The sequence below is a fragment of the Amblyomma americanum genome, chromosome 3 (genome assembly GCF_052857255.1).
Source record: "Amblyomma americanum isolate KBUSLIRL-KWMA chromosome 3, ASM5285725v1, whole genome shotgun sequence".
Lineage (NCBI taxonomy): Eukaryota > Metazoa > Arthropoda > Arachnida > Ixodida > Ixodidae > Amblyomma > Amblyomma americanum.
Genome location: NC_135499.1, coordinates 171,760,546 through 171,784,148, shown reverse-complemented (window position 1 = coordinate 171,784,148; position 23,603 = coordinate 171,760,546). Strand labels below are relative to the sequence as shown.

At 45.7% G+C, this 23,603-nt stretch overlaps 1 protein-coding gene across 1 annotated transcript in view; it reads right to left on the bottom strand.

Moving 5' to 3' along the window:
• Window positions 1-23,603, bottom strand: part of Arpc2 (Actin-related protein 2/3 complex, subunit 2) — a 30,373-nt gene that overhangs the window by 3,973 nt on the left and 2,797 nt on the right. The window contains exons 3-8 of the mRNA XM_077658788.1: window positions 23,350-23,403; window positions 22,765-22,810; window positions 18,075-18,261; window positions 16,544-16,637; window positions 10,232-10,358; window positions 5,847-5,947 (exon numbers count right to left, since the gene is read on the bottom strand). Coding sequence (XP_077514914.1) covers window positions 5,847-5,947; window positions 10,232-10,358; window positions 16,544-16,637; window positions 18,075-18,261; window positions 22,765-22,810; window positions 23,350-23,403 — 609 coding nt within the window. The remainder of the gene's footprint in view (window positions 1-5,846; window positions 5,948-10,231; window positions 10,359-16,543; window positions 16,638-18,074; window positions 18,262-22,764; window positions 22,811-23,349; window positions 23,404-23,603) is intronic.

The following is a 23,603-nucleotide window of genomic DNA, read 5'->3' as shown; positions in this document are numbered from 1 at the left end:
ACATACACAGAGAATAGAGGCCTGAAATGAAAAAATATGAGGGAATATCCACATGCAGGCAGTACAAGGAAACATGGATAGGTAAGGTGTATATAACATGACACATGTACATCGTGTGGAACATCATTCCTTGGAGACAATGCAGGTTTGTGTGTTGAAATTGTTTATCATGCACCTTGTCACTGTCATAATCATGGTTTATGATTTATGGGGGTTTGACATCCCAAGTGACACAGGTTATGAGGGTTATGAACCACAGGTTATGAACCACCCGGGGTTCATTAACATGCAGTGACATCGCATAGTACACAGGCCTCTAGAATTTCGCCTCCATCGAAATTTGACCGCTGCAGCCAGGATCGAACTCCCATCTTTCGGGTCAGCAGCCGAGCACCATGACTACTGAGCCACCGCAGCAGCTTATGTCATCATTACTGATGCTACCATATAAACGCGCGTAAGGGCCACACCCGTGTATGGGCCGCACCATTTTCCAGGAGAAAATATTAGCAAAAAATAATATCCGTGTAAGGGCCACACTCAAACTTTCCACACGACCCACGCGGGAATAGCCTTCGAAATGCACGCGCCGTGGCCTCCGCGATCAGCTCCAGCTGCGAGCAACTGCGCGCTTGACCGCAGAGGCAACGCATGTGCACAGGAGCTTCCAGATGCCGCCCATGGATGGCTCCAGAGGCCGCGGCTCATGATCATCATCGTCAACTTTTTCCTCCGCTGCGAGTTCCTGCTATGCCGCTATCCATATCGGCATCAGTATCACCAGCTCCAGCGTTTTGTGGCTGTCGAAGGCACAAGAGTTGTAGTTCACCGTAGTTGTGGCTTCCGCGTGCTGCCACCGAGCGTTGTAGTTTTAGCAGTTTTAGCACAATGGGCAAGCACCTTAATAGCTACAAGGCTGGGAGTTTGCTGTCGAACACGGCAAGCGCGCGGCGGGCAGGAAATTTGATGTGGCCGAGAAGTGTGTCTGACGATGGTGCAACCAAAAGGACGCATTGAGGAACACACTGCTGCAAAAAGCGTGCTTTCCGAGGCAAGTCGTGCAAGTTTCCCGAACTGGAAGAAGAGCTGCTCTGCTAAGTGTTGGAAGCGCGGAACAAATGGCTACGCGTTGACAGCGGACGTGCTGTGCGACTTCTTGTGGGATGAGCATGCACCAGAGCACAGCACCAGCTCGGGGTTCGGAATACACCACGAGTGGCGACTGAACGTAGAATAAATTCTGCTGACTTCCCAATTGCTGTGTTTGTACTTATTTTTTTTTTCCGCAAATTGCGTGTATGGGCCGCACCCCGAAAATTGACCCTCAAATCTTGAAAAAGAAGTGCGGCCCTTACACACGTTTACACGGTATTATGTTATCGATGCTAAAGAGACATACTTTAGGCCTTGTTTCAGCCAAGTGTTCAGAAAGCCCTTTAAGGGAAAAGAAAAGTGCAAGTGAACAAAACAGAACAAAAGTAATGACAAATAGTTAGTGATTTCATGAAAGAAAAATAAAGAACTAAAGCCTGTGTGGCTAACTGGTAGTGAATTTAATGCAAATGCTCCTTTTTTAGAACACTGGCATTCGGCAGTAGCAAAATTCAGAGATGCGACACTTGTATTTTTAAGCCTCCAGCGTTATGCCAGCTGGCGTAAACGTTGCTCCATTCTGTCGAATGTGTAGGCACACATTTGTGGATGTTGTCGGGCAGTGCGCCCTTGGGCAGCATCCCAAGAACTTGCTACGTAGACGTGTGCTCCGGACTGGACGTGGTTGGACCCGCTGCATGTCTTCAGAGGAGTTTCTGAGGGTTTGGGATGTCCCATGACCATGTGTCCCACTCTATAACGGCTTAGACTGTACAAAGCAAGAGGCGAGGTGCATGCAGGGTGTAGGCACTCCCCCTCTAGAGCGTACCTGACCTGAAGACGACAAAGGTAGAGCGAGGCAAGTGCAGAGGGCTGTCACGTGATCAAGGAACGGAGCCATGCATGGGTCGAGGGGCGTGCATAACATAGCCATGGTGTAAGAGCCACTACTCAAGAAATGCTTTCCCGTCCTACCATGGTTTCTGAAGCGCTGAATGCAATTAAGCTTGCATGATTAAAGAAAATATTTTTCAAGCAAAATGGTTTTCTCTATAATTTGCGAAGACATTGCAAGCAGCTATAAGGCTGGTTTCAGATGGCAAGAAAAAAAAATCTGCACTGTGCAGATCATAAAAGCAGTGCCAGGTGACATTAGCATTCTGTATTTTGGAAACCCCAATGTTCCAAAAATAGAACACGAAAAAAAAAGACCTCCTAGCCTGCAAACGTGGCTACATCTTTTTACACAGTTAGTTCAGAAAGCCCGTGTGAACTGTCAATAGAAATTTTCGTCTTTGAAACCTCGCTTCACTGTGCCGCATTTAAGAGGTTAATAGAGGATTTCCAATTCTTTCTTTTGAGCTAATATTTCAGAACAGAAGAGCTTTTATGGTGAAAAGCAGCAAAAATGAAGCAAACTTCTGGAACCGAGTACCTCACTTCTTATAAATCCGTCTCCTTCCTCCCTGGTCTGCTACACCAGCAGCAACTACGGCATTCACATTTGCTTCTCTTTTCCTTTAAGCAATCACCTCATTGCTGATTTTGTCTCCTTAGCCATTGCTTCAACCTTTGCTGTGCAACATTCGCAATGTGCCCTGCATCAACTGCTAGCTTCTCTGAGCATTTGCAGGTGATGATAAGGTAACAACTCAGTCCATGTAGCAATGGTGTGGGAAATAATAGGATCCATGTTCAAATTCGGCTCAGTGACACAAATAGTGGTGGAACTACCAAAGGGTTCTTATAGCAGCTTTTGTAGAAAAAGAAGTAGCGATTAGTACTAGCAGGAATTTCAGGTTTTGTAGCAGGTGTTCACACTTTAGTACGAAAGACCACAAGATCACTATGACCACTGTCATGCAAAAACGTAAAAACCCTGAGCTCAAATGTAGCCTTTATAGAGAAGTATTTTCTCATGAAAGCCCTGAAATGCACAAAACTAGAAGACTGTGCTGAAAACTTATTTTCATTCTCCAGGGTAAACAAGCAACGATGTATAAGAATTTACACTTTTAAAATGCAAAAATGACTGCATTCTTGAATCTAAAAAATGTAGGCATTAGTTCTTGCCGCTTTCCAATGACTTTAGCTTAGAAAGTTGAGGTGTGAGTAATGCAACTGGCGGAATCACATCAGACAGCGCTACTGGAGGGGCACAGAGCAACTGTACTGCTGGTAAAATGCAACAATACAGCTCATGAATAAGAGTGGAAGCTCGGGGCAACAGCAGTCGAACGCCGCTCCAAATGCAGCTTTCTCAATGAGACGTAGCCTGCTTAGTGCTAGCATGGTGGTGCCACTACACTGTACATAAGCTCTGCGATGGGTCCATAATGCTGCCTACAAGGTAATCAGCATAGTGACTTTGATATCGTTTTTCCTTTGCAGCATATGAAAAACACTCGTTTAATTTGACAGCTTTGCTTTGGCAGTTCATTGATATCCCGCCTTAAGTTTTAGATGGTTCAAAAGAGAGGCAGTCATATCTGACGGAGTTCGAAAGGTGCTTTCACAAGAGTGCATACAAGCTGCAGTTTGAGAAACTTTTAGGAAACTTTCCTAATGATACCCCGTTGATGCAGTTACATCACCACAGTAACGAACACGTGCAATTTATGGCACCAAAAACTAGTAAGCCGCGAGAAAGTGCACATGCAGGCCGCACTGCAAGAGATATAGCTGTGCGAGCTAGCTCTCGGGCTTTTGTTTTCGTCACCTGCTTTTCCTTGTCCCATGCGCCTTTAAAGAGTCATTCTCTAGAGAATCAGATGAAAACTGTGCAGGGTGAAAGCGGTCGCAGTGACCTCTGGAGTGCACACGTACGGCAGCTCTGCCCACCTTGCTATCCTCTGCGAGCCCTGCCTCCATTGCCGCCGGCGTGTTTACGGCCAGTTGTCGACTGTCTCCCGGTATGGTGCAATTGAGAATTTTAGCAGAGTCGCAAGGCTAGTGCGGCCAATACAGTGACATAGTGTCGTTGCCTAGCAACATTTGCCGCATGGTAGTACAGTCAAGCCCACATGTAACGGCCCCCCTTACGACGAACTTTCTCTTGTAACGAACGAGACCTGCATGACCGTCAAAATATACATTGTTTCAATGGCACAGAATCACACGTATAACAAACGCCATTGAGCCCTGCTGATCGGTTACAGCGAACGGACGGCGTAAATTCGTAACCGTGCCGCCTCCGGTGCCGATTGCGGAGGCCATGCTCCGTGAAGCAGGCCTTCCGTGGGAACCAAGAGGTGGCTGCACTGACACTCACGGACACCCCTCATTGGTCTCTCCGCTGGCGCTGTGCGTCTGTATCTTTAGCTTGATTGGCTTGATTGCCACCTGTGCACGTTGCACAACTACCTCATCGTGCGCTTTTGTAACTCTTGTTGCGGTGCAGATGTTTCGATAGCTTCGTTCAAATCTCGGGCCCTGGTTGTAATTCGGGATGGCGGACGGGAACACCCGTGTCCATTTCCGCTGTATTCAGCGGTAGAGATTATGAAAGCGGCCAGGGCGGAGGTGATGACCACTGGCGAGCGGAACTGCTCCCGCAAGGCCGGCTTCGTTGACACAGTGTCTGATGCCGAGCCTGATTCTTCGCAAGATGACCAACCTGGCGGCGATTTGTGGCAGCGCGTCATCGACTCTGACATGGGGGGCCATGACATTGGTTGAATGATTTTATTTCTGTTGATGGCGACGCTGACACTGCCGAACCGTGCATAGACGAGGGCATCGTTTCTGAAGTGCGGGACAAGAGTGACGCGGAGGAATCAGATGAGGATGAAACTTCGGAGCCAGCACCCATTAGCGCGCCTGTAGCAATGAGCTACATAGAGAGCCTCAGACAAGTTGTTTTTGCCAAGGGCCTCGGCGATACCTCATTGGATTTGCGCTGCAGAAACAGACGTCAATCACGGACTTTTTCGCAAAGAAAAGATTTTGAGTTTTGACAAGCAACTGTCTGTGGTCCACTTACTACGAACTTCGGGATATAACAAATGGACGCCGGGTGACGCTCATGTTCGTTATAAGCGGGCTCGACTGTAGTTACCACAGTTAGCGTATTTATTGTGTGAAGATGCTGCAACTCTCTTAAAGCTGTGCCACATAGTCCTGCACTTTGTTTTCCAACCAGCAAACGTGGAGTGGCTGTGCTGCATAAGATCTAGATGACAGTCAGTGCATTTTTTGCAAACCCCAGCACTAGTGCATGTGTATACTTCTGTTCTGTGCAAGAAAGCCTAGAAAAAAAAAAAAAGGTTAACTGTCATGTATATATGTGATGCATTATTTTCCAAAAAACAGAGTTAACAGAAAGTCACCGCTTGTGCTGTCCGTTCTTCTTCTGTGTCGCTGTTTGTTCACTTGTGCCATAGCTGTTTGTCCCGTGAGACCTACAAGCCCAGGCAATCACTTAAGGAAAAAGAGCATCTTCTATGGTTGAAGAAAGTTGGAGATAGAGACCTAGGCACCAAAGCCCTTCCAATGTGAACTGTGACGGTGAGGCATGCACATGTTGGGAGGCGGCCAAAACCATGTGTGTAGCACACCCACACCACTGCATCACTCTCCACGTTCTAGACCCTGCCATTGTGACCTTCAAGGTTCCTGTGGGGTATGCAGCATGACAATTCTCCTTCAGAATCCACATGCGTGTTGTGTAATAAATATTTCACTAACCCCCACCACAAGCTACCTGTCCACGAGCATAACATGTCGAGGAGTTCATGTCGGCACCTACAGCTTACCTTCGAACACTTGATGTGATAGTGCAAGTAGTCCCGGAAGATGTGGATCAGGTTTATTGTGTTGTCCCGTGCTTGGCGGTTTGTGTGCCTTGGGAAGAGCACTGGAGCAGAAACGAGAAGACAAGAGGGGTGGAATCATAAAAAGGGCTGAAAGCACTGTACATTCAATGAAGACCTCTGCTTTGTCATTGCTCTAGGTATAAAACCAATGCACTGGAATTCCTTGAAGATGAGTGAGAGATGAGATGACCTTGAAAATTTTTACACCAAAAGATGAATTTATTGCCAAGAAATCTGAATTTATTTAAAACGGAACATTTTTTCTTGCCACACAATTCAAGAGCATGACGCTGAGTATTAAGGACTCCGCGATGACTAGCTGGAAGTGGATGACAGTGTGGTCAAGCCTCAGGGATCCACGAACAAAAGAGCTCTTGACATCACTGCAGTTTGCGTGTAAAAATGACCTTTGGCAGTGATACCTGCATTTCATTCTTCTGCTCCTTTTCTAGCTTATGAAATCACGAAACAAGGTGTGCAGTGCTAATGGCATCCTTTTTTCTCTGCTGCTTGTGTGTGATTGGAATGCATTCTTAACAACAGTTGATAGGGAAAAGCTTTTCCAAAATCGTGAGGTAGTTGAGACGGTGCGGTTTGTAACTAACCTTTTATGTGCTTGATGCAGTGATTGCATAACAAGAGCACCATGCCTTTTTGCGAACCTCTCGTCCTTAGAAGGCAGTATGCTTTTTCGAGAACAAGATCACTCTATGCAAGATCACCGGGATGTTGTCTTTTTTTAAATATAAGTATGGTGTCACTTTTTTTCCGCACTGAGTTTTGCTCTGCCTTCTGCATGCTACCAAGCTTCACTGCTACCCCCAACCATCTTTCAGTCAAGACAGCACTGGAACATTTCCATCTGAAAACTTAAGACCTCACCTATAACCACTGGCACCAACAATGACACTGCAAAAACCGGTGTAAGAATCCAGAGGGCAGTGCATAAGAGAGTGGCATAAATGCCACACTTTAAGATCTCACGGCAGTCTGAGTCAAAGCACAGTTAGTGTTGCGAGCAAAAGTGATAGTTTTTGCTTTTTTGACATGCCAATAGGCCCACAAATGTACAACTGATAGGGCAGTGCCTTTCAAATGAAGCCCTATTGGTCAAACAGTGTGCACAGCATCTTGATGTTAACGGCTGCATTTAGTGACTGTCCAATCCACCTTTTTCACAAGATGTGACACCCTATGGGGAGTGGGTGAAAATTTTACTACAGTAGAGCCCCACTGTTATGTTCCTCACTGCTGCATTTTCCCGGCTGCTACATCGTTTTCATCCGGTCCCGGCATAGCTTCCATAGGATCCAATGTATAAGGAACCCCGCTGTTATGCAGTAGCTGCGAAAACGTTCCCACTTGATACGTCGCAACTTAGCGCCCCGAACCCGCCTGGGCTAAAGTAGGCAACGCGTTTCAACCGCCATTTTGGCTTTTGACGAGTTTTGGCCGGGCTGGGCTATGGAACTGGCTGCAAGAAGCCGTACGCCAGTTCGAGAGGCCGCCACTAGGTGGCTATTTGTAAAAAATGCTCTCACTATCATCACTGTGATTAGGGTCGCCGCATGGTTGTTGGACGGGTCGACTCCTCTTCTATCGTGCTATTGTCATTGTGCATAAAGCCTCAGAACGTCAAACTTGTGCTTAGATGGCGTCGCGCAAGCGGAAGGCGCTTTCCCTTGAGGAAAAGCTGGACGCGTTAAGCACAGTCGACAGGCAGCCAGCGCGGAAGAGAGTCGACATTGCCAAGGACCTTGGCCTCCCACCCTCGACGCTTAACAGCATCGTCTCGAAGCGTGCCGAGATAGAGGGGAATGCCGCGCTCTTCGGCCCGAAAGCAAAGCAGGCTCGTGGCGCCAAGTATGGAAACTTCGATGGGCTCTTCTTACCTGGTTCAAGCAAGCTCGCGCTGCCGGTGTCAACTTCGACGGCAGCATTTTACGCGAGAAGGTGATGGACATAGCCGACAAATTGGGTATCACCGACTTTGCAGCGTCCAATGGCTGGATCGACCGTTTCCGGAAGAGGCACGGCATTGCTTGTAAGTTGGTAAGCGGAGAAGCAGCGAGTGTCAACATGTAAGCAGTGGATGATTGGAAGGCCACCCTATCTGGAATAATTAAGGACTATGAGCCTCGTAACATTTACAATGCCGACGAAACGGGCCTCTTCTTTTGGGTGCAGCCATCTAAGTCATTAAGCCTGAAGGGCAAAGCATGCCACGGAGGCAAATGTAGCAAAGAACGACTAACCGTGCTCCTTTGCTGCAACATGGATGGCTCAGACAAGCTCAAGCCATGGGTAATTGGCAAATATCGAAACCCACGGTGCTTGAAAAACATTTGCCTGCTGCCATGTCACTAATGAAGCAACAGTCGTGCATGGATGACATGTTCTTTGTTTGAAGAATTTCTTCGGTACTTCGACAACAAGATGGGTGCCCAGTGCAGGAGTGTTATCCTATTTCTGGACAATTGTGCGCCCCACCCGAGAGGCCCGCCGTTTCTTCGGAATGTAAAGCTTGTAATTTTACCACCAAATACGACAAGCCATTTGCAGCCATTGGATGCCGGCTTCATAAAAAACTTGAAGCATTCTAACAGAAAGTGCATTGTCAAGCGTTGGCTTGCGCATATTGATCGCGGACAGCAGCCTGCGACCATTTCGGTGCTTGACGCTATGCACTACGTCGCTTCAGCGTGGACTGCAGTGAGTGCGTCGAATGCGCAGCACTGCTTCGCGCGGTGTGGCTTTCGTGTGGATGGCGAGATGGAAGCTGCCACGGAAGCTGAAAAGTTGCCAACTGCCTATTGTGAAGAAGAGCTAGCTGAGGCAATGAATGCGCTGGGTGCCATGGGAGTCACATATGACGACTACGTCGCCATGGATGCTGCCGTCGTGACGTCAGAGTGTCAGAGCATCGCCGAGATCGTTGAGAACTCGGTCGCGAGTGAAGCTGCGGACTGCGATGACGACGAGGAGCACGAGCTGCATGATGCCGGGGAGTTGCCAAATCCTAGCTTTGGAGAAGCCGTCGCGGCTCTGGACCTCCTCCGCAGGTACGTCGCACCTCACAGTAACGCTGACAGCAATGCGACCTTCCAGGCTATTGAGAAACGTGTGGTGATTTCTAGCGAGCGAAAGAAACGGCAAGCCATCATTCTGGACTTTTTTAAGTCCTGAGCGCACTCTGTGGAAATAAATTGTCTATAGTTGAAGCTGCACTTTTTTCATTCACTTTCGGAGCTTTCCTCACTGTTGTGTTTTCCTGGCTGTTATGTTTTTCTTTCCCCCGGTCCAGTGAAAAACGTATGAACGGGTTTCCACTCTACCCAGAAAACTGGATGAAAACAAATGCACGCAGGAGACACAGGCACAATAGGGTTCTGTGAGATGCCAATTGCACCCGTGAACTAGCAAGTGTGTGCTCAACAGCTGCCGCCACCTGTCACTTGCGCATGTCGCTAACATGCAATGTGCGTGTGCAGTGGAAGCTGGCAGTTTGTTTTCAACCAGTGGAGCTGGAAGATGAGAGGTGCTCATACGTAGAGCGGTTGTGTGAAAAAGGCGAATTAAACCTGTTCCAACAATATGGAGAACCAACAAAGGAGGCAGTGTGCAGCTCTAATGTAAGGTAATGTATATACCGCTATACCTGGTTATAATAAAATAAAAAAAGTCCGAGATTTTTCGTTACATGCAGTTTTCGAAAAGAGTTGTAAGGACACTGCAGAAAGGAAATTAAAATAAGAAATAAATGTAGGTGAAATCATCTTAGAGGTATCGGCGCCAGTATCACGTGAGCAACTGCGCGGCGGTGATGGCCGCACTACTGGTGTCTTCTATTTTTTGCTATGCACTATTATTTTTCACTGTTTCTGAGCATGAACTGTTGTAATGTCACAAGGTATGATGTTACAAAAGAGAAAGCTTCGGAGAAGCGCTGACGTCATTCGAGCATGGCGCGCTGAGTCAACTACAGTTGCTCGTAGCGATCGGCGCTCCTTTCATGTCACTTCATGCTTCATTGTCACGAAACACTCGCGTGGGTCTGCCAAATTTCGAGTAACTCAGCGCTAGCTAACGGATAGATGGCGTAGCCAGTTCGTGATATCAAGGTCAACCGCCGCAACACTTTTGTTACATGGAGGTCTCAAATACACGCGCTTCAATGAGGGCGGCGTTGGGGAATTGAGAAACTTTGTACTATTGAGGAATTCGCTAGTATATGGAGGTTCGTTACATCCAGGTGTAGCTGTAGTATGTTCAAAAGGCAAGTTGAACAGGAATGAGAGAGAGAGAGAAAAAGAAGCAAGCCCCACCAAAGGTGATGTAGCCGATGTTGTTGCCGACACGGGCGTCCGTGTTCTCAAGCTCCTTGGGAGGCTCACGGTGGCTGAACAGCACCTGGGGAGCTGTGTGGCTAGCCTTGCGGCCTTCCTTGAATTCCTGGAACATGCAAAAAGCATTGTGATGATATCAGCGCAGCACATAAAACACTTGGCATTCTAGGAGCACAAATTAAAGCAACAGCAGACCTTTTATCACCAACAGATTATAGAGAAAAGGCAGAAAGTCTCCAATATTGAACATCTCCAGGATGAACAGTCAAGTTTGTGAAGCCTAACGACACACACTGAAGACGAAGACCATATGAGGGAGTTTACTATGTGCATATATACACACACTTGCGTATGTCTGCACCATCACTGTCATGCACATGCTAAGGTGTAAGATGGACAAGACCATCCACTCCACCACGTGGCAACATATGCAATGTGTGCCAATGCTGATACAGTGAAGCAGCATGCCTGCTGCATGCAGCGCACCACTGTGCTTTCAGCTGTCCCTCCCCCACTGTGGGCCTTTTCTCCTGCACTTCTCCCCTCTGCCATCACGCTGAGGAAGGTTTCAAAACTGTGTTTACATTTTAAAACTGCAGTTTTAAGTACTCATACCCTAATTGAACAAAATTTTACATTACTATACTATATCCATGCCAGTAGAGTTGTTCAATCCATATGACAATACCTCAGAGAGAGAACATACATTACTGTCATTTTCTGCAATTTCAACGGGGTGAGCCCTCACATGGGACCGGCATTTGTTCGTAAAGTTTTTCCGACTATAGTGGAGCACTGATTATGCATCCCTTTTTTATGCTGCGCCATGCATTTTTATGATGCATTAGCACAGTCCCGGACGGAGAGTCCTTCAAATACACAATGCACTGAAAGTATGTATGATAGGTCGCATGCCCGACAACCAGTGAGAATTAATTGCATAAAGTAAAACAGGTTGCTAGATTGGTTTACTGAAAAATTTCATGTGATTCTCAGTTAAGATCAAGATCCTCCGAAGATCTGGCGCTCGAGTGACAGCAATGCGCCTTGGCCGACGGTTTGGAGCAATGCAGCATGCGTATGACCTGTGGCCGTCATTGTGGTGTTTGCCTGACCTGCATTTCCATGTGCTTTACTGTCAAAGGCCATGCAGAAATCAATTATACGTTCATTTTAATGTGGGGTCATTGTGTGATGGTAAACTGGTAAAACGTTAGAACTTTTATAGTAAACCAAGATTAGACTCCAAAGCATTTTTGCAGAAGCTTTTATACGAAAAACGCTAGGCCTAGCACACAAGACGAGTTAGCAGCGCTGAGGCACCGGATGTACACGGTTCCAGGTGGAGTCTGGCACGCAGGATGACACATGCATGGTTGTATCGAATATCACAGACAATTAGTTATCTTCTACCAGCGCCCAGTGCAACCTACCATGTGGGAAAAATTACGTACACGTGATGCAACTCTTTCGGCTGACTTTTGTCTTTCAAACTACCGGCTGCTGTCAAGTTGGGGGCAGCCCTTACACAGTATATACAGTATTCATCTCATCTAGAGCCATCAGGAGCCATGGGAACCTGTGCTAAGTTAACATTATGTGAGAAAAAAATTGACCAACGATTATGTATCTTGGTAATGCAATTTGTGAGTGCAGCTGCAGCGGTGTTTGAACCGTAGGCGACTGCAGATGGAACACACAGTGCCGAATGGAGGCGGTTCTAGGTTTCGGCTTGGGCAACATGCACAAAGATTCGCCGCTACTGAGCTCCTCTTTGGGCGACCGAACAATGGTGTGCGCTACTCTGGTGCCATCTCTTAGTGAGTCGCTGCCGCGAAACCCTTCGTCATGCTACCTCCCTACTCTCATCCTCCGCTGCACTCCGCGCTCAGTTAAGCCAACGACGGCGAGGCACACCGCTCAACATGGGAATGGGCACCTAAGAGCTGTGCTTTAAAACACAGGTGAAATGAGGTAGGTAATGTCGGGCAATTACGTTTCACACAAGATTTGTTAACTACACTGACTTGTTCAGCACGGTAAAGCACAGCTGACTTGTAACGGGTGAAGACATGTGCCTGATAACCTCCATTCCAGTATATTATAAACAGATTCATCTCTTTTTTTTTTTAAGTGAAAGCTTTACTATGCCATGTTCCGTGAGTTTAGCTGACTCCGTCGATTTGGCCTTCAGCGACCTTCAGTTGCTCCGGAGCTGTGCTGAAACCTATCAAGAGTGGGAGCTTCGAAAGCAAAGGAAAGGCACATAACTGGTGCCCTGGGACAGTGGATGCCTCAATCCCGCTTTGAGGTACGTGGCGTGGCGGTGGTGAGAGAAAGATGTGGGCTGCATGCGTTGGCACTAACGTTGTGGCAGGCATGCGGCACTGCAGCAACAGGCTGCAGTGTTCATTGGGTGAGCAATCTCTTGCGATCAACCATTAATTTAACTGCCACCTGGCAGGGTGGGCACGCTGCCTATCCAGTGCCCGGAACGCATTCAACGTTACAGGCGCCAACCTGCGTCTAGTTGCCCGATACACAGCTTTCTCTCTAATCAGGTTCAACAGTAGCTAAACTGTAGCTGATTTTTTCACTGACACACTATGTTGACAATGCATCAAAAGGGTGCCGATGTGATCTGGAGAAAAACCCGACTATTAGTATCATATTTACTTGAATGCAATTAGAGTTTTTTTTACTGATAATAGAAACGAAAAGTAACCCCTCGCATTAAAGGGAATATTATGCAGAGGCAGTTATGAAGACTACAGCATATTTACTTCCATATTGGTCAATATATTGAACAGACTGACCGCCAACTTCAGTAACCAGAAAGACTTGGAATGTTGTAGAGGCTGACCAATGAAAGCTTTGACGTGCTAGCATTCAACTAAACCGACTGGCAAAGTGCATCACATATCGAAGCAGTGGCGGTGCAGTGAGAAACCTTGTCACAGGGAGCCCAAAATGTGTTCACCAAGCATGAATTCGATGCTTTGTCACTTTGTTCCTGGGAACATGCAATAGGATACACGAGACCTGAAGGCCTTCATTTTGTTCTATTAAAGTTCAAGACATCCTCAGTGGAGGGGGAGGCCCAGAAGAAGCATTTTCTATGAAAAAAACCATACAGAACCCCCTTCAAGACGTATATTAACAAAGAAATGACTAACAAAGAAACAAAGAAAGAGGTAGTGAGGAAAGGCATCATTTTCAAGCCTTAAATAAAAACATACATTGACCAGTTGGTCAGTTGTACATTTTTCCAGGAACTTTATACTGAGCTGATTTTACATACCTGAAATAAATGTTAGCCTTAGCGCATTTGTTACAGTTTGTATTATCACACTCTAAGCACGTAGTCAGAACTATCTGTTTCTGCTCTGCCTAGAAAACAATAAAATCAGAGCATGCATTGAGATTAAGGAGGCAAATGGTGTCCTGAGGCATGAGCATCTTTTTAATTTGTCATTTAGAGGCACTACTCGTTGGCTTCTCAGGCCTAGTGCAAGACAAGTGATCCGAGGTTACTTTTAATTACAATAAGAGTGCCATCCAGTCATAAAACTTTAGTCCATAAATTTCATAATCTTTAATTCTACCATACGTAATTTTCGTCAGGGCACTGTCTCTGCTGGGCAGTGACAAGTGATAAATTTAGGGATGATTATGCCACCACTTTCTACAAGCACAACAGCAAGTTTTCACAGGCAAGACGCTTTCCATGTTATCTGGGCTTCATTACAACTAGCAAGAGGCTTATTTCAGGCCAAATAAAAGGCTTGCATACTCAGCAAGTTTGATATGGATTAAAACAAAGTGCAGTAAAAGCTCATTAATTTGAATTTCTCTGGATCAGAAAAAATTGTTGAATTATCCAAAGTTTTGAATCATGGAACGACACCAAAAAACTGAGAAGAACTGATTGCATCAGGGTAAATTTATTTGGTGAAAAACAGCGCAATGGTCGCCTGCCTAAGAGATAAGAACAACTTGACAGCGAGAGCGATTCAAATTTCTATCAACGCTTTATCGCTTGCGCGCTGTTGGAACCGTCGAAGCAGATCAGCTCTAAGGTGATAAAGGCCTCCTCAGCATTTTCATGAGTGATACGGTAGCCCTCACAAACGGCTGCATTGCATGTGGGAGAAGCTTAATATCAAAAGGAGCAAATGGCATGTGACGAGCGCACAGTTATGGTGCACTGGAAGAGACATGTGGATAGAAGCGAGAGAAACACGCAGCAGCACCAGTCAGCGTCCTAACCGGCGTGCAGCTGGACTCGGTTGGCTGGCTGATGCATCTCCGACAGCTGCGAAGCTCAGGAGAGTGAAACTGAAACTAAGCGACTGAACTATTCTGGGGAACAGGGCCATCCGTTTTTTGTCGCGCCTACTGCTACACCCCCTTCAGAGGTGTGCAGGCAACGTGGCAGCGTGCAATTTAGGCTTGAGTAAGGCTACTTTGAGGATCGCTTGCCATGCCAGTCGTGCCTGGATGCAGCCTCCCTTCAGAAAGCCGTTCAATTTAACCGATGCGAGACACGAAGCATTCGAAATAACGAGCCATAGACTTGCATGTTGCATGAGCGTTGGCTTACACCTCGCTGGCTGTTCGAATTACCCGAATTTCCAAATTAATTGGGGTTGAATTAACGAGCTTTTATTGTATGTCTGTGTGGCAATGGCAGCAGAGGCAGACAGCAAAAGTTTTTTGGTTTATGGTTTATGGGGGCTTAACGTCCCAAAGAGACTCGACTATGAGAAACGCCATAGTGAAGGGCTCTAGAAATTTTGACCACCTGGGGTTCTTTAACGTGCAGTGACATCGCACAGTACACGGGCCTCTACAATTTCACCTCCATCTAAATTCGACTGCCACGGCCGGGATCGAACCCGCATCTTTCGGGTCAGCAGCCGAGCGCCATAAGCGGCTGTGTAGACAGCAAAAGTGACTGCACAGCGCAAAACCTGTCCACCTCAGACAGACAGCTACACAACTGCACAGATTGGCAAAATAACCTTCCTAAGCTTTTTCGGCTGCATAATGTTTAATTTAGCTTTGAAGAAATTGGTGACTGCAGCGTAATGCAAAAGCAATAATTTCTGTGACTGGTTAATGTGCTCTAGTGCACAACGAAGTATGTCGCTTCTCATGGTTCGGTCCAGATGTACAATATGATCTCAAGTGGTATGGCTCACCATAAACTGAAACGTTTAATGACAGGCAACCATCTATCTATGGTGATAGAGTCAGTGTTAAGAGACAAGAAAAGAGCAGAGTGGGTTAGGGAGCAAACACAACTTATAATACCCTAGTTAGCTAGGTAAAGAACAGGAAATGGGCATGCGTAGGGCATGTAATGAGGACAGCAGATAACCGATGGTCATTTGGGGTAACGGAGCCCATTCCAAGGGGATGGCAAAAGAAGCAGGGATGAGAGAGAGAGACAAGTGGGTGAACGAGATTGGAAGGCTTTTGTTTAGCAGTGAGCGCAGTTAGGCTGATGATGATGATTACCTATATACCCATGAACACCCTGCTTTTCGTCCCTTCCGTGCCAAAAGGTTGCTAATATGAGCCAGGAAGGATGACGCTGTGCTCCCATGGCAGACTTTCTTCCCATTTTTTTTTTTGTTGCGATCGCTTAGGTCACTGAAGTTTTGATGCTCACGAAGCACACAAGTAAAGGGTGCTACAGTAAAGGCAGCAGCTGTGTGGTGGATCCCCGCATGCAAGTTTGTGGTGCCTGTATGTGCACTGTAACAGGGTCCTATGTCCGTAGATGCAGCTTCTATCTGGGAATCACTGCTGTAGCACGAACGAGCATCTTGATGGCCGCGCTGCCTTCGTCTGTATTTAAGCAGGTGTTTGATATAATTGGGGCAGTTACAACTGGGCTTGACTACATGATGTTCTACTCCTGAGCATGTGTTTGCAGGTTTGAACATTTGCTGTGACAAATGTATATTATGATAATGACTACATCCAAAAATGCTTGTGTAATGAGACTTAATTGCACACTAAAGAATTCCAATTCAGTAAAAGTGAAATGATGTCTTCTATTATACGGTGAGCCTTACAGCCCAGATGTAGCTTTGTCACATAAAAAAACCAATTTAAAGAAAAAGAGAAAGTAGAAGACAGGCTTTGACGACACACATGGAAAACTAATAAATGTGGTAGATGGTCCAACCTTGGCTCCATTCCTCAACACAGCCAATTTTCACTCTCACATGCTCAGAAAAAGACTCATCCACTGTTTCAAACTGTTCAAAGGAGCCTTACCTGCATGAATACTTTTCCAAGAACGACGTCACCTTCATCCTTAAATATGGTGCTGAAGACCACAGTCACTCTGTCTGGCTTTGCCTCGACGTACCTACAATGAGACGGTGGTAATGAATACAAAATGCACAATGCAAACAAGGCTTTTTAAAAGGGCACCGAGGACAACTTCATCAAGTTTTCATTCTGCGTAAAATCCGATACCTGAGCCCTTCGTGCCTGTGTTGGTGTTTGCATGGCATCAAAAGGTGCTTTCATTGCTGCAAAATGTGTAGTTAAAGCTTGAATACCTTTTCCTGCCACTCAGATCCAAGCTCATGAAGCAGGTGATGATGTCGACTGTTGTAAGTTAGCATCGTTCATTTTCTGTGCTTCGTATTGCTTTTCAGGTTCCTTGCATGACAAAAGTGTGCTAGCGGCTGCGATGCAAAATTTACTTCAATATTCTGGTGAGGTTTCATTTCTTTCAATGTGTGAAATGCATCAAACAGTAAGATTTTGACTTTTATGCATCTGGTCATTGGTATCTGCTCATTCTTGTCCATCCCTCCACTCTGGTGCACAGATGCACACCTGTGCAAAGGTCAATCTACCCCTCCTCTGCACCTGCGCTCGAAGCGAGAAGGTACCCTTGAGCATTTTCTACAGTAGTGCAATACATGCATAGCAAAAGTTAGCCTACAAGGTTTTTGTTCTATCAGACAAAAAAAATCTTGTGATGACTCTTTTCTGCACTCTATGTTCTTTCCTAGATTATCCCCTTCAGGAAGCAATTAAATCTGCTTACAGAAAAAATGATTTACTGCATAAATAATGATCACAAGACCCATTAGAAGTAAAGTGTAAAAAATTACTCAAGCCTTCACATTTGATCACATGTTTATTTTGTCCGCATTTGTGGATATCACACCTCAAAGCTGCTGTATGTACAAAAAATTGTATGATATTGATAAATGTTTGTAATAGAAGATGCCTCATAGAATTTTTTATAGTGTACTACTTGTGAGATATAAAAAATGGTTCTGGTTCTTATTAATGAAATTTTTGAGCGCAGCTGCTGAAATACTTGAATTGTAGGTGACTGCGTACGGAACATGTACTGCCGAACGGATATGGCTCAGGGTTTCGGCTTGCCATCCCGGTTAGCTCAGTTGGTAGGGCGACTGCTCCGGTGAAGCGGTGGTCCCGGGTTCGAACCCGGACCAGGACGAATTTTTCTTTAACTACGAAGTTTCTGAGAAAGCTGTATAGCTTTCATTTGCAGCCGTATGGCTGCGCTTGGCTGGATGCGAATGAGTAATTACTCCCTTATTACAGACAACTTTGTGGAAAGGCATTCACTGGATGTTCCCCAGCTGCCTTGTGTGAACAAAAACTAGCAGGCAATCGCAAGAGGCATATCATTCCGGTTTTTTGCTTTCTGGCACGTTTGCATAAAACATGGGCCAAGTATATTAATGATATAAGAGACCAGCAAAATTTTCACCACAGTAAAAGCTCAACAAAGTTAAAAGTGCGTAAGTGTGCCTACATAGTCTCGTCCTCCCTGTAGTGAATGACGGCCCTCTTGTCCCCAATCTCGCCACGCTCCTGGAAGTCAAAGTACTTCTCGAAGACAGACGCAAAGCAGTTCCTCTTGAGGTGGCTGGCCTTGAGGGCAGCCTCCTCTATGTTCTCGGGAAGGTTCTCCAAGTCAAACAGAAGTGACACATTGTAGCCTGCACAGCAAAGCAGAGGGATAAACAATGAGTGCAGGGAACCAGGCTTCTAACAAATGCAGTCACCCTTGTACGTGACAGAAAGGTGCTTCAGGAGAACTTCTGTTTTCCATGCAGTTGAAACTTGATGGTTTTATGGTTTACGGGAGTTTAACATCCCATATGACTCAGGCTATAAGGAACGCCGTAGTGAAGGGCTCCAGAAATTTTGACCACCTGGGGTTCTTTAACGTGCACTGACATCGCACAGCACACGGGCGCCTTTGCGTTTCGCCTCCATCGAAATACGACCGCTGCGGCCGGGATCGAACAATCGTCTTTCGCATCAGCAGCCGAGCACCATAACCATTCAGCCAGCGCGGCGCCCAGTTGAAAATTGAGTCGAGTTTTCTAGAACAAGCCTCATGTTACATGTCTGAGCTAAGTTCTGCCGCTCCATCAAACTATGTCTGCTTACCAGGGGCTGTGCCCCTGCTGTGTATACAGGCTGCTAGCATCTTTAGGCAAGGCCTAAGGGCGACCGTAGATCTAAAGTTATGATTTTGAGGCAGAACGAAAACAACTTATGACAAAGGCCAAAGCAGAGCTGGAAATGAAAAAAAAAAGTTGACAATTTAGCCCTTTTTGAGAAATTACCACAGCTTCCAGTTTGCTTTTAATTTTCTCTCTTAAACTGTACAATGCAGTCTTATATTGTGCTAATTTCAACTGAAATGAAAAACAAAATGTAAGCACTCAAACAATACGGCATTATTTCTCAAAGTCTGATGGTTCTTGTACATTCAAGATGACCACAAAATCTGCCTGGAATTAATGCACATACAGTTAAACCTGGACATAATGAAGTTGAAAAAAGTCAGATTTTTCGTTACATCCAGGTTTCGTTACATGGAGTTTTGCAAAAAGACCCAAAAAGTCAATGAAGAACGGAAACCAAAATAAGAAATAAATGTAGGTGAAATCACCTTCAAAATGTTTACAGAACACCCCATTGCTCGAAGTCATAAACATGGAGAAACGTTCCGCGATCGCGCTATCAGACTACTGCAGCAGCTGCCGCCACCTCCGCCGCGGCTTGCGCAACGCCGCTACAAGTGGGGTTCCATTGGAAGAGTGGGAGAGGCGGGGCACCGATAGAGCTAGAAGACAGCGCATGCGGTCGCGCTGCCGCCATGGACCGGTCGTGGAGGCACATGCTTCTTCCTGCATGTTCCCTCTTTCAGTCTGGCCGCCGCTGTTGCCCCTGAAAACGGACAGGAAGCGGGGACGGCTGAGAGTGCCACTGACGCAAGGCAAAGACCTTGTGTCACTGGCACTCTCAGCCGTCCCTGCTCCCGACACGCGAGAGCTATCTGCGCCGGAATCACGCAAGCAACATACCGCGCGACGGCAATGGGCGCGCACTGCTCGTGCCGTCTCGTTTTTGTCGTGCCCTATCAATTTTCGCTGCTGTTGGGCATGAACTGCTGTAGTGCCACGTGATATGGCATTCCAAAAGCGAGAGCAACGGAGGTGCGCCGGTGGCGGTGGAGCCCGACGTGTCGAGTCATCTGTGGTCGCTCGTTGCGATTGTTGGCGTTCCTCTCATGTCAGTGCATGCTTTATCGTCGTGAAACTTTTCTCCTGAATTTTGTAATTCAGCACAAGCTAACAGATGATCGGCTTAGCGAGTTTGTTATATCAAATTCAACCGCCACTGCGTGTCTGTTACATGGAGGTCTCAAACACACGCGCTTCAATGGGGGCGGCGTTGGGGAACTAAAAAACTTCGTTACATCGAGGAAATTGCTATATGGAGGTTTGTTACATCTAGGTTTAACTGTACATATTAAAACCTTGTTAATTCAACCCCTGTGAATTTAGAAATCTGGACAATTTGGACCCCTCCTGCTGCTATCTTGGCCAGTGGCCATGTAGATTTATGGCATTAGACAATTGTTAAGTTGGAAGCAGCTTGGCATAGACTGGTTAATTTAGACAAGTTTCCGACGGAGGGGTTGTGTTGAGGTAGGACTGGCACAGCAATCGATGGTCTAAATAGCCCTCCTCAAGCCAGAATCTCATTGTCCAGTGTTGCCCGTGCATCTCCATGTGTTCACAACAGCAAGCATGAGAGCAATCATAGGGCCCCTAGTGGTAAAAAGATTTTCTGACCCCATAGAATCGGTTTTGCTTTTTGGGATAAAGCACCGGCCCGTGGTGATGGCGGTTATCAGTTGTGCATTGGCCAGCCAAGTGAGCACAGCTGCACACTGTTTTGGATGCCTATTGCGCGCCGAGACTGCTTGCCTGTCACATGCTGTTCCCAGCTTGTATGGTGAAGTGTCCTCACATGCAGAGACACTGCTTGTGAGAAGGCTACACTGCTATTGTGTGGCAGCGTGAAAGGGGCCACAGAGGCATTTACCACTTTGGAGCAGTCCTGCTTCGGCACTCCTGCCAATGTAAATGTAGAAGAGGATTTCACGAACTGCGAAAAATTCATTTTCATGCAATTTTCATTGCAAAAGCCGATGGCCCCTGCCCAGGCTTTTACCAAATAAATTTTCTGCATTGCAAAGTAACTACATTGCAATGTTTTTCTCTCTGTTGGCATTTGCTGCTCGATTTATTCCATAGGTGCAACCTCCACTGAACTCATCTTTGTGCTTCTTTGCCAGTTGTTCAGCATTCTGGGCTTGTTTTGAGACTTGCTGTGCTACTTATTCAGCAAAGCAAACCTGACGCCAGTCAACTTCTCTCACCCAGCGGAGAGTGTTACGGGTTCAGGTTAGCTCAAAGGCCTCTGGATCCTTAGCTCTTGCAATGTTGTCACCGCCGATTGTTAGGGAAGCATCTAATATTTACGCTCATAGTGTCTCCAGTACCAGACAGGCATTTTAATGCAATAACGTTTAGGGTGTCGTCTCACAAAAAATTTTTCCGGCTACTCTGTCCCAAAATTCCCTGATTGGTTGAAAGAGGTCACGTGACCTTTTTAGCATCATCACAACCTACCCACAATGGCAGGTGGCTGTCAGCCACCTGAAAGCCACCTGTCAGGGCAGTGGTGCATCGCTTAACCACGGTACCACTGCGCCAATAGTGGTATGCGGACTCCCCGCAATCTTTGAATGCGACTGAGAGGGTTACAACATCAACACATGACTCCCAGTAGACCAAATAGGGCACTGCCAAATTTGAGTCTGAGGGCCTGCAAAATTTGGAAGGTCCACCCATAAATATTCGAAAGGACCCCCAAAATTTTGGAAGTAGGCCCACTCCAGAAAATGGATTAAGGTAGATTAGTGGGTTAGATTATGATTTAGTGGGTCAGATTAGCATAATCACATACGATAATCGAATGGAAGGTATTTGAACATTCACGCCAAACAAGGACAATGGAACCGGTCCCAATCGAAGTTTTGGTGGGAAGATCACCAGAACATCATTAGACACTTACTCTAGACCCCATGGCATGCAACCTAAATGCTGTCGCATTTTCTCCTTCAAGAATGTGGTTATGAAGACACTCAAGTTTTTTTACAGCTTGCTCCCAGACGATGCTACTGAAGGACAAAGAGGCTAACATGGAGGCTAAGAGCTCCAATATAGTTGCTTAATATGTTTTTACTCCAACTGAACTAAGAAACTTTCAGTTCCAGCCATGAAATTTGGTATCAAATGCCACGTAAAACATTTCTTCCTTAAATATAGAGGGGCCTGGCTGCTCACTTCCTCTTTTTCAAAACTATTCTTTAAAGGGTAATATACTGCACAAGAACATGTGCAATATTATAAAAGAAGAAGAAAAGAAACTATGTTCAGAAATGCAATGAAAGAAAAAATACTTTTTTTTTTCGGATTTTAGCTTACCCTATCTCCTTAACTGATTTGTTTCTCATTTTGTGAGAACTGTTGCAGGAATAAGAGGAAGAAATCTGTTGTTTTTTACCTTCCCTAAGACCTTGAAGATAGCGTTTGTCAAAACTAGACGCTTGATACCGAGCAGACAATGGGCTTATTACGACATACATATGAAGAAATCCAACAGTCACTGAAACCAAGGAAAGCATAGAATGTATTTTTTGTTATCTGTGGTGTTAATCAATAAGAATTTAATAGTGTAATTGTTTTACGGCTTAAAAATAATTGATTAGAAAGTAGATGCAGAAAACAACATGATGCAGGTGGGATGCAAAACCACGAGCTCCGAATTTCATGTCTGATGCTCCACCAACTAAGCTACAGCAGCCACTGTCCAGACAGCCAAGTATGCGCAAGTATGTGCATAACTAGCCAAGTATGTGCCAATTATGCAATATCATGTTTCAGTCTATAAGTCTCACTTCAGAAAGGAGTCAATTAAAAATCTACTTGTTTACACATTTACTCATGGAATTTCCTATAACCATCCATACCAAGCGAAAGACAGAGGGTCCTACCAGAAGTGGTGCAGTTATGTACAATTATGTACTGAGTGTTTAAAACAAGGCCCATGCACAGTGTAGCAGAAACACATACCATCTTCAGGTGTTGTCAGCAGGGCACCATACTCTCGCTTTAGAAGCTGGTAACATAGAAAAAAAAAACACAGAAAAGACAGCAATGAGATTTTCTAAGCACTTCAAGATATGACAAGAAAATAAACTAGACTAGTGATGAGGGGAAGGTTCAGACACTGCGAGACAGGAAATTTGGCACTGACATTTTAACAACACCTCCTACTTTACATCAATGTTCAGAAAAACTGTGGAAAGCCTCTGCAGTTTGTGCAGGGTATATATTGGTGTACTGCAGAGTGACACTCTGACCAATCTCATGAGCACGGTTTAAATTATGCATATATGATGTGAATACTCAAAATAATGATCTATCAATGTGCTTATGACAACCTCTCACATTTCCAAAAGCTTACAAGGCAGGAGTGAAAAGCTGTGCAGCTGTACAGCATGTATTTGCAAGCACATTTGTAATTTTAATTATAGTAAATCTTGCTCAAAACATCATGGTGTTATGTAAAACAATACTGCACAACACGATGCTGTGTAGTGCATCATGAATTAAAACAATGCATGATGTTACCATAGGCCAAGAAAATGCTGTTACCTCATCTGCACCATGTTCCTGGAGCTCCTTATAGAATTTCAACGAGATGCTGACCTGCAGAAATTACAAACCAAAATAACTTTGGTGCTCTGGTGACTAAAACAACACTGCATACACACTCTTGACTTACTAATTCTGTGTGCAGTACGCTTGAAGCTGTAAACAAAACTGCACATTCAAAATACAAACTGTGTACAGGTATTATGCCAACACACCCATTGACAAGTGTGTGTTTGGTTAAGCTGTACATAACC